Below are 17,639 nucleotides of genomic sequence, written 5' to 3' on the forward strand. Positions count from 1 at the left end.
CACTTGGAATCAACTTGTGTTGGACAAGCTGCATTTACCCCTCACTGCCCCCGGTCTCCCCAACAGACTGAGACTTCCCTAACACCCCCTCCAAAAAACACCCACCCCACACAGCCATCAGCAAGATAGTTCCTGCTTTCCACTGGAGCTGTCAAGACATTACAACCAGAGTTAAGCCACTGTATGTGGGTAAACTAGCTCTCAAAAAAAAAAAAAAAAAAGAAAAAATTCCTAATTTGTAGCATTTGCCCATTTCTTTGGTGTAAATCCTTCCAATCACGGTAGTCTGCTGGCTACCAATAGATAAACAGAGCCTGGAAGCTTTGATTCCAGCCCGAGAACCTGAAGACAGGCTCCTAGTTGCCTGTAAGCTCCTGTCCCCCGCCAAGTCCTAACAGGCAAAGCGTTTACAGTTTTGAGCGGCTCTGCGGTAACGTGTGAACTGCAGTTCCTGCTAAGACCTTGCAGGGTGCTGGGCTTATCTGGCGGCTACAGTGGGCTCGGCCTCAACCCCGCCCCACGGCTGTGGGACCAGGAAGGCGGCTTCCTGGGGCCTGGCTCAACCGAGCAAGTGTTTTCATCTCATCGAACTGGTACTGTGGAAACTTTACAGGGCAATGGTTAGGGCTCAGCTCTGCTTAGGCTTCTACTTTTGCATAAAAGGAGGGGAAGCTTTTTTTTTTCTGGGTTATATTTACACTTCCCAAATCAGAAATGTCCTAACCAGATAGGACAGGTGGCAACTGGCAACCACAGCTCAAAAGCTTTTTTTTTTTTTTTTTTTTTTCCATTTCTTTCTGAAACCCCATGTAGAAGGAAAGTTAACAAAATGTCGGTTGGTTGTTTTATCCCCAGAGCTAAGTATGCTTTCAATACAGATGGAACACAGCAGAGAATAAAATGGGGACCGAAACCCTGGAACAGAACATACTGTTTATCTCTCTTTGATAGGTAAGAATCTATCTTTATTGCCCTCAGTAAACCAACTAGGTACAATGTGATCCTGAATTTAGGTTGTCAGAAGAAGATGGACAGAAGCCGGTCACTGGTTTCTCTTTGTAAAAATAACCAGCATTTCTGAGTTCACACACTCCTTTGGAGACACAAAATGAAACTACAGTATATTAATGCATACATGTGGAATCTAGAAAAGTGGTACAGATGAACCAGTTTGCAACGCAGAAGTAAAAGACACAGATGTAGAGAAGAAACATATGGACACCAAGGAGGGAAAGCAGGGGTGGGGTGTGGGTGGTGGTGAGATGAACTGGGAGATTGGGATTGACATATATACACTATTATGTATAAAATAGAGAACTAATAAGAACTTGCTGTATAAAAAATAAATAAATAAAATTCAGAAAACAAAAAACAAACAAAAAAAGAAAACTGGAAGTTTGGTTAGAAATGCCAGGCTTGGGGTATTCCAACCTCTCCGGGCCCCGTTTTTCTATAGGTTATTCCCTTTGTAAAAAAGTCATACTTCCGGTTCTGGGACACTACTGACTGTATTAAAAAACCTTAAACAGTCGGCCACAAAACGCCCGTCTGCAGTGTGAAGCTCGTGTGAGTGGACACATGGAACCCCGTGAGGATGGCGGTGCTCAGGTTAGATGGTTCTCAGCTGGGAAACATGGTGACACCAGGGCATCACGATGAGGGGGCCAAGGTGGGACACAGGTGGCTAAACAGCCCCTGGTTGGGGGAGGAAGGACAGTCAGCCCAGGAAGGCCTCTCTGCCCCAAATACCGATGGCGCCCATTGAGAAAAGGGGCCTAAAAAATCCACGCGATGAACCTTAAATTCGGGTGCAGCCTTAAATTCCTCCCCCTCAACTTAAAAGCTCTCTCTGCTGTCCTGCCAGCTCTCTGCCTGAGAAAGCTGGGCCACCATCCCATGCATTCGGTGCCCGCGTCCTGGGCGCCCCCCGGATGCTGGGATGCACTGAGCAAAGCCCAGGGGCGCACTGTCCCTGCAAGTGGGGACAGGTGAAGAGCGAGAGGCTGGTGCTGCTACTTTAGGTCAGGGAGGGCCCCTCGGACGTGGCATTTCCGAATGGAGACTGAATGCAGGAGGGGAGAGGGTCACAAGGGCCTGGTGGGGGACAGGAAAGGCAGACACCCCAGCCCAGCCCAGCCCCTGGATGGCTGGTCCTGCCTGTGCTGGGGCTCCACTGGGCTGTCATATATTAGTCCTTTCTCTCCAGTCACTCCTTCCTATCTGCCTTCTAACAGACTTAACTATCCTCCTCTGACACAGGCCACCCCGAGCATCCTCCCCGGCTGCATCCTCGCAGCCTGCTCCCGGCTCGTCCCTGCATCCCTACTGTCTGCCAGCTGCCTGAGCTCCCCGGCCCCTCCTGTTCTGCTACATTTCGAGCTGGGCCTCCACCCCTGCCGAGCCCTCTGGGAAGCTACCACCCAACTCCCGAAGGCCCCTGCCCAGCCCCTCCGTCCACCCTTTCATGCTTCGCATCTTCCCTAAAACCTCTATCCCGGCAACTTCTACACCATGTTTCTTTCCAGAAAATTGTACCCGGATCAAGCAACTCATTCTCTGCTTCCTCCCTTGCTTTCTCTTCCAGACAATCACACGCATGTATTCCCAAGGCCCTGGTGCTCAGCGTCCCTCCTGGCATAGCCAGACCAGCTCTGTCCACCCCTCCCATGCCCTGCCTTCCAGACAGTTCCTTGGCCACAAGCTTGTCAACGGACTTCCAGTCAACCCCAACTCTGTGTCCATTTCCCGTTCTGTTAAGAGAAACGCTGCAGTCCCTTCACTCACGTGCCCACGCCGCGTGGACACACGCCGTGGCCACTGCTGGGAATCGCCTCCCCACCCGGCCCCTCCCGGCTCAGGCACAGGACATCTCTCCCCGTTTGCTGTCACCAGATGATCTTGCCAGCACTCCGGTCTGGAGGAAACATTTTGCGGGGTCCCCTCCAAAGCCCACAGCTCGCTCCCAGAGCTGGCCACGGGGGCCCTGGTTGTGACGTGGCCCACCCCCTCCCGCCCCGCCCACCTGCCACCCGTTTCCTAAGGTCAGACGTGACTCACCTTCGCGCCTCTGTGAGAACTTCAGCTGCCTGCGTCTCCCCAGGGCACCTCCCCCCGGCTCCCAGCCCAGCTGGGAACAAGCCTTTCTGCCCACTTTCTTTAGAGAGAACTTGATGTCCCTGTGAGCGCTCTGCCGGGCCGTACGGGGCTGGGCTATTAGTCTGCAAGCTGTAACTGCTCAGGTCAGCAAGGCAGCAGCCGCATCAGCCAGCCAGGGAGCAGGGCTCAGTCAATATTACTGTTATTGAATGGAAGGTCCTCATGTCCTAAGAGTCACAGAAACACAAGTTCAAACAAAGCACAAAGCCAACCTCAACGGTGCGGTCCCACCTACCAGTGGGGAGGTGACAGGAGTGCGAGGCCTGGAGCAGCCTGGCCTCCAGCAGGGGCCCTGCTTTCGGTCACACACACCTTGACAGCTTCCAACCGTGTGGTCACTGACCTCCGAGTACGAGCAGGACACACTGGCCCTCAGATGACCTGACAGCTCAGCGCCGCGAGTCCCTCGTCCCCAAGCACATCCTTCCGGTGGGCCAGCCCTCACCACGGCGGGGTTGGTGGGGGGACCTTCACGAGCCCTCCACCCTCCAGCCAGGCCTTTCCTCGTATCCCGCTCTCTCCAGCCGCTGGGAAGGACCCAGAGTTTGCAGAGACCCTCCAGTCTTGCCACACCGATCACGTGCTGCTTCCCGTGTGCCTTCTTTCTTGGGAATGTTCGGCGTCTTGTGAGGTCACCGCCTTGGTGCTTCTCCCCGAAGTCACCTGCCAGGAGGTGACCTGAGTACGTGCTCATCTGGTGTCCAGATCCCGCAGAGATCTCACAGCCAGCGTGCCTGATGGGTGATGATGACACACACGGCTGCCGCTACACCGATGCCCCTACCTCGCGGCCCCGCCGCCCCCCTGGCGCTCGCCCTAGGTTACAGCGATGGGCAAGGTGACGCCCTCACCCCACAGGGAGGCGACCTGCCAGGGCCAGCAGGACGGAATCCCTGCAGCTGGGCCCCAGGCACAGAGATGCTCCTCCAAGCGACCCACTGTGGTGTCTTGTTGACTACCACACAGAACGAACACACACACACACACACACCCCAAGGCACTACACACAGAAGCCTCTGCTGCCTGGTGTCACCTTATACACCAAAACCCAGTACAGGATGGTACCCCATGCAGCACACAACCACTTATTTTAATTTCGTGTACCAACGGGTCCTGATGTTCCACAAAGATCATGATTTCCAAGTGGTTTGCACTGCCCCACAAAACAGAGGTCAGAAAAAACTTAACATTTACTTTTAAATGGGAAGCAGTGAACCTGCTACATAATAGTCCCTCTTCAAAACTAGAAAGACTTAGACAGTAGGCAAAATATATATATATATTTTTGGATGCTGTATCTCACGTTTTGGGAAATTCAGAAAAATGAGAATCTTTCCAACTGGCCTCCTCTTTGTTTGCTGATGTATGGTAGCCTCTGTGGTCTTCACCAGGCACCCCAGGCAGAGACAGCAAATTGGAACATGAAGAGGACAGGATCTTTAAAAGGTGCCCCATCAAAAGCACTGCACAATGTGTCAACTACAACAAAAGGAGTAAGGAACTAAATAAAACAGAGACGTGAACACGAATCTAAATGACATGCTTTGAGCTGTTCCTCAGAAGAAATCTGGAAACCAAGATACCCGAGCCCTGGATGGAGTTCAGCCCTGGACGGGTTTCTCTGTGAGGCTGTTTCACAGCGCACATCCCATCCCAACAAGCTCGAGACCAGCTGCAGCTAATGCTCAGATGCTGTAAGATAATAGTTCTCCCGAGCTCAAATGGGGTTTCTCGGTTCAGAGGAGATGCACTGCACAGATAAAAACGACTTCCTCTAACTGCTGATTAGATAAGCGGGCGCAGCATCCGTACTCAAACGCCAGCGCCCCAGCTCCAATTAGACCAAAGCCCACTGTTTTCCACCGTGAAAAACTCTCTCCAGCATCTCCCACCCACCCAGGCTGTGGAGAGGTGTTACAGCCCTCACCCACTGTCCTGCCACCATCTTGGTGCCCTGCCTAGAACTTTAAAACAAAAGTGAGATCTGGTACCAGAATCACCAGTGAAAAATATATGAATCCTCTTACGATTCACACTTTAGGTCTGGAACTCATGATGGAATAAAGTAATGTTTATTTCAAGTGAATGGACCAAAAAAGAGAATTTATGTGTAGACACAATCATTTTCCTGGATTCCAGGGGGAAGAACGCCAGATTTTTTTTCTACTTTTTTTTTTCTTTCCATTTTTGCTAGGGTGAATCAAACTCTGGTCAAAGTCTTCCAAGGGAAGGACCCAAGGACCCAAGCTGATGCAAGAATTCAGCTTCAAAAATGCTCCAAACGGGCTTCCCTGGTGGCGCAGTGGTTGAGAGTCCGCCTGCCGATGCAGGGGACACGGGTTCGTGCCCCGATCCCGGAAGATCCCACATGCCGCGGAGCGGCTGGGCCCGCGAGCCATGGCCGCGGAGCCTGTGTGTCCGGAGCCTGTGCTCCGCAACGGGAGAGGCCACAGCAGTGAGAGGCCCGCGTACAGCAAAAAAAAAAAAAAAAAAAAAAAAAAAAAAAAAATGCTCCAAACACCACTCTGGGGGATGTGACCTGCAGGACTTAGGTCCTACAATAAACCACCCAGGAAGCAATGGCTGTTGCCGCCCTGCTCTGGGTGTAGGTCCTGAGCAAGGGAAGAACATTCTAGAATGTGGCAGGGCACGCACAAACACACGTCATCACCCCGTATTCAAAGGCACCCAACCCCGCATCTCCCTCTGCATCCGAGTGACTACTACACAAGGTCATCCTGATTGTCTGTCCATGGAGCCGACCGAGCCATTTGGAAAGCCTCCTTCCACCTCAAACCAGCCTCAAGTCTTTGGCTGTCGGCTAATTCAACCACCCCCTGGGCATGACTGGGCTCCTGCTCCTGGGTCTTCCCTTTGATTCTACGTTAAATGCTACCCTTGCCAGGCATCTCTCTTAGGGTACCATCTGGTTTTCTGGCCTCAAATCTCTCTTCTCCATCTCTGGCCTCTCCCTGTCCCCTCTGTTCCAGCCCAGCAAGCCTCCTTCCCTGCCAGCCATCTACACGCAAAGGGGAAGGGGCTTCTGACTTTATTCACAGTCTCTCTTGGGGCTGGAACCAGCCAGCCTGCAGTCCTCACCCTTCCTCTCCAGGCCTGTGCACTCACTGATATAGCATGCGGGCGCTGGAGGACCCCTGCCCAATTTTAGGGCAGGGAAACCCACACAAGCCAAGGGAGAGTCAGGCAGGAATGGGTAAAAATCCACGCCTGAAGGAAGAAAGCAATGTACGGGTTATTGAATAAAGGAGGAAGAGAAGTAAGCTTTTCGTTCCTTTACTCACGACGCTTATCTGTCCTGTTACATGCCCGTCCTGACATCATTTCTACACGAGACACTTTTAACCACCCCTGGTCCACAGCTGTCAGAAGAACTCTCGACCCATTTTCCACTTCTCTAGGGCACCTGCCATGGGTGATTGGGGGTAAATTTGGGGGTTGCCTTAGGAGGTCACTGAGTGCATCCTCCGTTTCAGCAGTTTCATACACAACCACTTCAGAGAGGCGAGATTTCTCTCATTTTTACAGAGACCACTTCAGAAGAACGAGCTAGCAACTCATTAAGTAGACTGTCCTGATGACTAAATCCCTCACGGCCAGGAAGTTCTCTCCTGTGTCTATCTTCCATTCTTCACGCTGCACTTCAGACCCTTGCTTCCTCTTATTCAGGCCCAGAAGAAAATGGAGGCAGATGAGAGCAACAGCCTTGGCCTTGGCCTTATTCCTCTGACCCCCTTTCCACACGGTCCTGCAGGACTTCCCTCAAGACTGGGGGAAGGCTTGAGGCGCAAACCCATTACGTCTCTCGTGCTGGGAATGACCTGCCACCAGTGAGCCGTTGCCTCCCCATCTCAGGGGGCTGGTTCCCACCTTTCCCAACAACGTGTTCATTACTCAGGTCTGTTCTCCTGGTTGGGATTCGATTTGTCTAAAACTGGTAACGAGGGCACCCCTTGGCTCTTTCTAAAACAGACACCCAGTGATCTAGTCTCACCTAAGGCTTTCCCATCTTTCCCCATCTTTTGGCCTCTCGCCGTCTCTCCTTGACATTTCCACCGGAGGAGCCAGCACCCGTGACTGGACCTTGGGTCTGGGGGTAGCCAGCACCTCCATGTCCCTCTCGGTCTTGCCCTCTCCTAACTGATCCCTCCCCCGTCTTCTTGGCTGTGTTTTCGGTTTGCTTGTTCTCTGGATCCCATGTTTTTAATTAATAAATTCCTCTTCTATGCCTGGTGCTGCAAATCTTATCCATTCTTGTTCCCTTCTCTCAGGGGAAGCTACAACAGGCTCCTTCACTCTGCCCATAAACCTTTAAAAGATCTTTTTCTGCCTTTTACTATCTTACTTTTTGACTTTGTGGGTCTGTCTTCAGCAAAGCGTGCTTGCATGTTTTCAGTTACCCCTGGAGACCATTCTGTGCGTTGAGTTCCAATGCTGCCGCCCGTTTGACATGAGGGCACCGAGGCTCGGAGGTCTGCCTGGGAGGGGCCCAGGCTCCACCCTTGCCCTCCCAGGGGCACCTTCTCCCGGGCCAGCCTCCGGCCTCCTCACCACCATCCCCGGTGCCTTCTCCCAGGCTCTGCCTTTTTGTGCTGTGCTGCTCCTGCTTCTGTGAAGGGAGGGGCCCCCGAGCAGGGAGGGGCCCCCCGAGCAGGGAGGGGCCCCCAACTGCTTCCTGTTGTCTATGCCCTGACCCTCTTTCCTTTGCTTTCTTCCCAGGGAGCTGAGGAAACACGCCTTTGAGTGCCTTTCCTTCTCCTTCCAGCTTCGAATTCCCCATCTTTTCAAGTGGTCTCCTAATGCTATTGACATACTTCATTTGTTCAGTGCTACCTAAGATGCATTACTTTAATAAACAACCTAGCACCGCCTACTCAAGCCAGCTGATCTCCTTCAAAAACCATAGAGGCTGGTTTCTAACGCTCACTGGCCGAGCGCGAACAGCAGCAGTCGATTCCCTTGACGCTTCCCTCCACCCCTCGGTCTCCTGGGATTCGCTCCCGCTCACCTGTCCCCTTAAACCTGCCCGCTGTCTTGCTCCTGTCCTTTCTAGTTTCCTGGCAGTGACCCATCACGTCTCTGTCCCTGGCCCCCACTTCCAGCCACTTTCCCTGCCTGTCCACACGGCAGCCGCTACTTACAAACCAAGGAAAGAGGATGCTTGGGCGTTTGAAGTCTTACAACTCTGAAATTCAGTCTTTAGAAACCTTATGCTGAAAGGAGAAGTGGGTGAGCATCGTGTCGCATGGCGACCAAGCACTGGAAAGAGCCTGCGGGAGATCACACCCCCCGGCTGTACCAGCCACGCCCGCACGGGCTCTGTCAGGACCCAGCCCGGATGTCACCACCAGAACGCAGCCTTGGAACCGGGGGCTTGATGACCTCTTCCCAAGGCAGATCACCCACAACCTGAAGTTCTTAAGGGGTGGTATATGTAGACCGTGAAGGCATTTATAACGAAGGCTTGTTTACCTACAGCAAGTGGACGCTTCTTCACTCCCCAGGAACCGGCCCGACTTTCAGTTCTCTACAGGTTGCCCAAGGTGACTATGGCTGTCAGCCTGCACAGCAGCTACAGGGATTTCGGTGCGGGGGTGGCGGTGGGGGGCTCCGCAGTTTCTCCATAATGACCCCAGAGTCCTAACGCTGATGTCTGGGTTCTCGGTTCATTTAAATGGTTAGTGGGTCCGTATCCACATAATTTCCTCTGCCTTTTGGTCCCTGAGCCTTTGCAAGTTTTTGTCATGTAGACACACCCTCATTGTCCTAATGTTTTTATTTAAATTAGATCTTTTAATTTATGTAAATGTGCCTTGAAAGGAAACTCTGCAGCAGTACAGGGTGTAGGACAAACCAGTATCTCTTGTAATAAACAGAAGACAATCTTCAACATAAAGGCATCAGTTACAAGAAAGCATGCTCCTTTGGGTCTCAGCTTTGGGAAACCCTGAAAGGCTGTGTGTGGAACAAAGGGCAAGACCCACAAACCTTCTTCTCTCCCCCTGCTCACCCACATACACATTTTCTAACAGGGAAAAGGAATTCAGAAACGTACTTGTTTTCTTGGTTCACCTACGTCAAAGGGCTTTAGCCACTATCTTTGTCTGTTTGTACAGCTAGTTGTAGAGCTAAATTAAAACAGAAGAACCATAATACCCAGAGTCTATTTGGTTTCCAAGACACATGAAAACATACAAAATATGTTTCTTAGTTATCACATTAGGATATCCTACAGGAAAATCACTGGCGATTTTCAGAACCCCGAGAACTTTACCCACGTGCCCTCCCTGGCTGTGGCGCTTCTGAGCTGATCCGCGTGAGATCTGTCCTACCTGTCCTACCGCATGTCCACCTGTGTACCCTTCATGATACTCTTTTGTGCAGATAAGTGGCTCTCAACATCACAGTTTTATCTTTATAAAAAGAAAAAAGATAGGTATTCCAAGGAACTGTTGACTCATGAGCTGATGAGAATAGGGTATAATGGAGTGAAAACCAGTCTTTGAGTCAGAAATTGAGTCTCCTTCTGACCCTGCTATGTGACCTTGGCTAATTCACTGAATTTTCTCTGGGCCTCTGTTTTCTTAAAGAGGGTGGATTAAGATTTCTCACCATGAACTGTAGCCTGGGTAGGTTAACCAGGGGAGAGATTGCAGATACTTCCATATACATTCTTTTATGGAGGAGGCGTGTTTAATGTCTGCTAGTCAAGATTATCTAGATTTTTTTTTTAACATTAAAATTTTTCTACTTGTCAAATTTTCTACTGTCAGTTAAACTGGACATTCAAGAAACAGAGATGAGAAGGATAACTTAACATGGCCAGATTCGGCTCCTTCTGAACCACAGCTATGAAAATGAACAGCCCTATTGCCATTACACATAATGGCAATAAATGGATAAATTGGATAATTTATACATGGATAAAATGGATAATCTTCCCTATCTACAATCCATCAACTTGGATGTTGCTGCAGTGCGCTGAGGACAGGAGGCCAGTGATGTGCCTGCTTTGGGGGATGCTCCGCAGCTTGGCCACGTGGCTTCCCACATGGGACTCAAGACCACACTGAGCTGGGTCTCCCGTCCTGCATACAATAGGGCCCCGTCCTGCATTTCGTGTTTCCTTGACATGGGGGTGGAGGGGAAACCACAGGTGAAATGACTGTAAGGAGACAAAGGTCCAGGAGGACTAGAGCACGTGACAGTCTGTGGACAGGAGGCCACTTACCCAGTCCTCTATCACCCTTGGAGCTCTGCTGGCCTCCAGACGTGGTGGAAAGGTCTTCAGGGACAGGCATGGGTTCATCGCCATCGTCGGGGGTGTCACTCACCGGGGGGCTTTCCTTCCCTGAGGAGGTAATTAGGAGCTTGAGTTTCTGGGGACATGGTCAACCCTGGGGTGGTGGTCGCTGCAATGGGTCAGCAGGGACAGCCTGGGCCTCACCGTGGCTTGGCTTCATTCGAGTTACTGGATTGAGTTCACATCTCTCTCTGGGGATTAGAACCTGCTTTCCTTTTTATAAAATAATATCATTGCCACACCCAAAACCGAGAGGACACAGATGTGAAAAATACATATCACCTAGAGATCACCACTATTAAAACTGTGGTGTGTGTGTGCGTGTGCGTGTGTGTACACATACATGGATACTTATATATGATGGATAATGCGTGGTGACATATGTTCTTGATCAAAATAAACTGCACTTTTTTTAGACATTCTCATAACCAGTGGCCCTACTTCCATAACTTTGTGGTGTCTGTGTAATACTTCATTGCATGGGCACACTAGGATTTACTTAAATCCTTTTTCTACTTTTGAACTTAGATTTTCAATCTTTTTTTTTTTTTTTAATGAAACAACACTGTGGTAAACCTCCAAACAGACAGCTTCTGCCCACGTTTTTAAGAATCACCATAGTATAAACCCCGGGAGTTTTATGCCTGGGTCAAAAGGCATCCACATTTTTAAGCCTCTTCACGTGTTAGGGCCAAATTTTCCCCTGTAAGTTTGTTCCACTTTAGCCTCCTACAAGCCTGCTCACCACATCCTCATATTATTTCGATTTTAAGGTCATCAGATGGAGCATCCTGCTCAGAGCTACACATTCTGGGTCTGTTCACTCTCTTTTTCAAGAGCCAGGGGTTAGGTATTTTGCCAGCCGCCCGATTTGATTAACTTGATAGGGCCGGGAAGTCTGGAAGGAGGATGAACAGGGAATCAACACGATTCTGCCCCGCCTGCACAGAGAGTCGGCCACCGGGAAGTTTTATCCTCAAAATATGAAAACAAAACAGAATCCACACAACTCCAAAAGTTGCTTCACAAAGTAGGATTTACCAAAAGAGATAGGGTTTTACAGGATGCCCGACTCTATTTTTGACTATATTAAAATGTTTCATTGGAAGCTCCAGAAATGGGGAAATCACTCCCACTCCCAAGAACTCAATACTGGGAAGCCTAGATGTGTAGAAAATGCTCCTTCTCCTTTGAAATGGAAACCCCTGTACCTTCTAACATAGATGTTACCTAAAATTGAGTTAGGAGACAATAAACCCAGGCAAGGAAAGGGCTGGTGAGGCCCCCAGTGGATGCAGAGTAGCACATGAGCACTGCTGTGGAAGACAAGCAGGGATGAGGAGCCTCAAGGAAGGTTCCTGGAAAAGGGATGGGCTGGGATTGTGGGTTGCTGGCTGGGCCGGCAACCTGGCATCCCAGACAAAGGCTATTCCTGCACAGAAGCCCAGACCTGCAGGAGAGCGCACAGATGATGATGAGGGCAAACCTGGAAGACAGGGAGAGGCAGAGTGTGAAATCGTCTTGTTTGTTTGAATAAACCACCTGCAAAAGCGACACGGCCCTTCAGGGGATGGGCAGGACCAGTGCAAGCGTCCCCAGCACCGGAGATGACCCTTCCAGGAATAATTTAAAATAGAAGCTGCAAGGCACCAAGGTGATGCTTTGGGGAATAGTATCGCATTCTCTAGCAAACAGACATCACAGTTTAATATTCCAGCTTAGCTGTAATTACCTCAATTGGCATACTTTCAGAAATAGCATTATTGGGTATATTTGGATAGCCAATACAAGATGGATAGTTAAAGGTGGGGCAGGATGATAAGAATTTCCCAAGGAAAAGCCAAAGGCCAGAGAGAAATTGATTGAAGTGCTTGTGTTACGCTAAATGTGCATTACATCAGTAATATTTTCATCACCCTAAAAGGAAGACTTTAAAAGTAGCAACAGCTCAAGACGCAGTGCTACTGTTCACCTGTACAGGTGGGCCAAAGTTCTGAACAGGAGCCTGCAGGAAGCATATGACCAACCGACAACTCTTTTTTCCTTCTGATTTCCTAGAGTTATGGTCTGCAAACCTTGAGGACTTCAGGGAGGTGGTCAGAGGACTCTTTTTCAATTTTTTTTGGTAAGAATAATATATTTTTTAAATTATTGAAGTAAAGTTGATTTACAGTATTGTGTTAGTTTCAGGTATACAGCAAAGTGATTCAGTTATACACACACACACATATTCTTTTACAGATTCTTTTCCATTATAGGTTATTAGAAGATATTAGAATACAGTTGCCTGTGCTATATAGTAGGACCCTGCTGTTCGTCTATTTTATGTATAGTAGCGTGTATCCGTTAATTCCAAACTTCTAATTTATCTCTCCCCCCTTTCCCCTTTGATAACCATAAGTTTGTTTTCTACGTCTGTGAGTTTGTTTCTGTTTCGTAGGTATGTTGATTTGTATCGTATTTTAGAATCCGCATATAAGCGATATCATATGATATTTGTCTTTCTCTGTCTGACTTACTTCACTTCGGGTGAAAATCTCTAGTTCTTACACAGAACTTCAATATACGAAACCCGTCTTCTGTGTAAAGTGGGGACACTGCAGGGTAGGGAGGGCTGAAGGACCAGAGGCCCAGGCCACTTGCTTCTGCGAAGGCCCCCAAGGAGCCTCCACAGAACTGACCATGGGAACTCTGGCCCCACAAACTGACCAGATCATTAAGGTACAGAGTGTGGGGTGTGCACGTTCGCCTTTCTGATTAACCAGCTGTCATGGTTACGGGCTGGGAGTGGGACACTGAGAAACTAGACTGTATTCATGTTTTGTTTTGTTTTTTTTTAATTCTGAGCTTCCTGATGATGACATTGGAGAACTCTGGGATCAATTTAGATACCCAGGCACGAGAAACCAAGGGAGCATCGTAAAGATTCGGGATTCATCCAGTGAAGGGATGTGGTCTCTCTCCTCCATTCATGTGAAAAATGCATCCACATAATCTTTTCTCAAATTTAGCCGATTCGTTTCTTGGGAACAAGATCAACTAGAACTTGGTGAGATCCTAGGCGTGCTTCCGTCTGGCTGGACTCCTGTGCTGAGCTACAGCCCGGCAGTCCTGCAGCATCTCAGTGCTTTCATTGTTTCCTACACGGGGGAGAAAAAGGAATAATGGAAACGGTAGGGGCCGTGATTCTAAATACCCTGGGCCGGGTCGATCCACAGGAGCTCCCCATGCAGAAGAAGCGAGAATAAAACATCAGTCTCGGCGTGTGCAGGGACATCTGGTAACAAGTCAGTACTGGAAGAGAGCGAGGTGAGACAGCCGCGTGCCTGTCACGAGCCCTGCTGGAATTCAGCCTCACCTGGCCTGCACTCTGTGATGGTTTTTAAGAGCTCATCTGATTTGCCTAAAAGCCCCCAAGTTTGAGCAGCGGCTACTGAGGCATTAATCACTGGCTTGAGCCTCGGTACTCAGCGACCCTGGGATCCTTTCCCTGCCGGAGAGTTCCACGATGAACCTCCACCACTTCATCAAAACCTTCACGGGGAGCAAACATATTTTTATGTGTTGCTTTTAAACCAATTCACCCAGTTAACCACTTAAAATACAACACCAGGTATAAAACACAACACCATGATAAAAGATAAGAAAATGAAGTTGTTAAATCAAGTCAACACATAGCAGATATTAACACACTGTAACTAGAAGTTAGTTGACACGGGGTACAGCTCAGATTTGACCAACTATAAGACAGATTCCATCATAAGTCACCTCTTTAAGTCTCTTTCCTCAAGAGTACAATGAGGCTAAAAAACATGATTTTGGCTTAGCTCACAAGGTTGTTGTGAGGATAAAATAATAAAGTGCATGGATGCTAATATGCTAAATAAGCTTACGGTATTATTTTGTAAATGTAACATCCTATAGAAAGAGGTATGCACAGCACCAAGTGCCCATATGTCCCCCAAGTGCATGTACAATGTCACACAGACACGCAGAACTGTAGACAGTGAGAAATCAAGTATTGAAATGGAAGAATTTAGGAGGTGAGAGGTCATTTTATTTATTCAGAAAAATGAAAGAAACTTCTTACCAATTTCTATGTAAGTTACCTACTACCCATGTTTCAAATAAAGCTTTACCTATGAGAAGCATTTTGGGCAAATTAGATGAGAAAATTGTATAATTAGCTTATCAACAGCAAGCAAATATTCCTCAAGTAGATTATAATTCACCCAACAAAGTTCTGTGATTCCCTTTCTCCCTAGTGGATGAGCTTTTACTATGCACAGTTACCCAGGAGAACATAATTCCTGGGTGTAAATAACAACTCAGAAAATAGACTCTACAGAATAGTGGGGAAGCTCCTGCTCAGTGCCACGTCTGGCTCCCATGGGACTTCTGATTGGTTATTGAAACTGTGAGTCTCAGCTCCCTGTGAATTGAAGATGGTCCCTGTGTCTTCTTCACGGGGGTCTTGTAAAGTTGAAAGGAGAAAAATGCTGAGGGTGGTGTTTGGTCAATATCAAGCACTCAATCAATGTGACTTACTCTGACTAACATTTGCACTGACACTTCAACATAGATGAGCCCCATCTCCCAGGCAGGCAATGGATGTCTACAGAGCATAGTTCTTATTTCCTTGTTCCAACGAACATTACAAACAACCACTAGGAAAACATCCCATAGGGCCCCAGGAGCCTGAGCATCCTCTAAGCTCAACTGGCTCCAGTCCCCCATTTTGCAGAGGACACACAGTGGTCCAGGAGGCATGGAGAACAGTTTCAGGTCTCAGAGCTGGAGGCACAGATGAGGTGCTGATACGGGCCTCACAATTCCCGTCCTCCCACAGGCTGCCTCTTCCCTTAGGACCCAAAACAAACCATAAACCACACGCATAACCAATAATTTGGAAAGTGTGCCAAATGAAAAAGAGACAGAGAAAGCAATAGAAAACTTACCCAAAGAATGAAGGAGATGTGCCCTAAAGGAAAGGATGGCTTTGCTTTAGACACACTCTCCTCCAAGCCTATTCAACACCATTTCCCGACTCTGGTGGGTGCAAGTGGGTAAATATTTATTGAGTGTCTACTATATGCAAGACCCTGTAAACCAGGGCTCAGTCCACATTTAGGGTAAACCCCAGGGTAGAAAGAAACAGGTAGTTTGAAAAAAAAGTTAGGTATTAAGTACTTCTCTATTTTTCAAGGGAGTAGTACACATAGATTAGGTGGACTCTTATGAAATTGCTGATGTTGGAACTTTTTTTACCTGTGATAGTGGCAATTTCATAGGGTTCAACTGAGAAAAAAATCTATTTTTCTTTTTTGGGAGCAGCATATAACAAGGAATAATTTTGTGGGAAAAGGGGATGATTCAGAACATATTCCTCATATAAATCAAAAATTCAACTTCTGTTTGGCTAAGTGTACATCCTTATTCTACAACTTACTGCCACCTTCCTCCATTTTAGAAATCAAAACGGAAAAGTGATCATTATAAGGATTGTATTGGAGAAGCAGCAAGAAGTAGAAAAAGTATGCTTCAAATCTTTAGTAAAAATGGCACAATGTGGGCTTCCCTGGTGGCGCAGGGCTTAAGAATCTGCCTGCCAACGAAGCGGACATGGGTTCGAGCCCTGGTCTGGGAAGATCCCACATGCCACAGAGCAACTAAGCCCGCGTGCCACAACTACTGAAGCCCGCACGCCTAGAGCCCGTGCTCCGCAACAAGAGAAGCCACCGCAGTGAGAAGCCCGCGCACCGCAATGAAGAGTAGCCCCCTGTCGCCGCAACTAGAGAAAGCCCGCGTGCAGCAATGAAGACCCAACGCAGCCAAAAAATAAATAAATAAATTTTAAAAATATATTTTAAAAAAGGGCACAACTCTTTAAATGCTCCAATCTCTGTTTAGAATGCTCCAAGCTTGACACAATCCAAAGGACTATTTGTGTAAAGTACTAAAAGTAACATTTCCTTTGCTAGGAGTATGCAGAAGTAAATTGCAGACCAAATCTTGAATCTTTTTTAAACCAAAGAAGAGTTTGGCTTTTTCAGGCCAACCTCACTCTTGACTCCACCCCCTGCCAACCTTCTCTTCAGGCACTTCCAAACAAATTGAGTGTTTAGCATAATGTTAAGGGCAAGAAAAATAGCAGAAGGGGATCCGAATATTGACTGGCCATTCTCCTACAAAACTTTCTAGAGATGCCAGCCCAGGCTCGGGCTTTCGGCTTTGCCTTTGGGACAGCAGAGTCTGCATGGATCCAAGGGGTCTCCTCCTCAATGCATCATGTAAGATGCCAATCTGGAAGCCACCCAAGAAGAAGGTGACAAGGGAACACAGAGGATCAGAAACCACGAAGGGGTCTCTTTGCGCCTTTGGGATGTTTAACATCCCGTGTTTCTGACCCTCTCATCACCTCTAGCCATGGTCTGCAATTCCAGGGAATGGGACTCACCTGTCCTTCAGCTCAGACCGCATCTACCAGCAGCTATCAGATCCTGGCCAAGCCGAAGGACAGGCTCCAAAGAGCAAACATTTTTGTTTTCTTACATAGTTTTATTGTTGTTGCTGTTCTACTTACATTTAAGAAACAAAGGCTGTGTTTAAGGGAAATAAATCCAAACAATGCTGACAGGTAGAAGACGGAAGACCAAAGTCTCCGTCCCCTTCTACTCTAACCCATTCCTTCCTTCCATCCTCAGTCTTCTAAGAGGAAGTGCACGTGTAATAAGTATCACTCCAGAATTTTCCTAGACGTATATACAGGCACGTGGAAAGTCTGTGTGTGTGTGTGTGTGTGTGTGTGTGTGTGACATGTTTTCACTTCAAAGGATGGCGTCATACTCTGCATATCATCCTGAAACAGGCTTTTCTCACCTTCACGTACATCTTGGATGTCTTCCCACATGCCTGTGTCCACAGGACCCTCACTGTTCAGAGCTGAATGGACAAGGGCACGGAGGGACCAACGTGTCCCAGCATCAGCGCCAACGCTGCAGCGAGCATCGGCAGCGACGCCCGGTGCCTGCGTGCGAGCACGTCTCCGGGGCTGATTAATCCAACACAACTTTCGTTTCTGCAGATGAGGCCGAACGTGTTGACCAATGTTCACGTCCACCAACTGTCCGTCACCTGCCTACATGCGGCAGCTGAAAAGCCA

At 48.5% G+C, this 17,639-nt stretch overlaps 1 protein-coding gene across 5 annotated transcripts in view; it reads right to left on the reverse strand.

The window, feature by feature from the left end:
• IKZF1 (IKAROS family zinc finger 1) overlaps positions 1 to 17,639 on the reverse strand; it is an 89,771-nt gene that overhangs the window by 57,545 nt on the left and 14,587 nt on the right. For all 5 annotated transcript variants that reach the window (XM_082632633.1, XM_082632632.1, XM_082632631.1 and 2 more), the window contains exon 3: positions 10,406 to 10,525. In XM_082632633.1, the coding sequence (XP_082488759.1) occupies positions 10,406 to 10,525 (120 nt within the window). The remainder of the gene's footprint in view (positions 1 to 10,405; positions 10,526 to 17,639) is intronic.

The sequence above is a fragment of the Mesoplodon mirus genome (assembly GCF_964341445.2).
Source record: "Mesoplodon mirus genome assembly, chromosome: 9".
Classification (NCBI taxonomy): Eukaryota; Metazoa; Chordata; class Mammalia; order Artiodactyla; family Ziphiidae; genus Mesoplodon; species Mesoplodon mirus.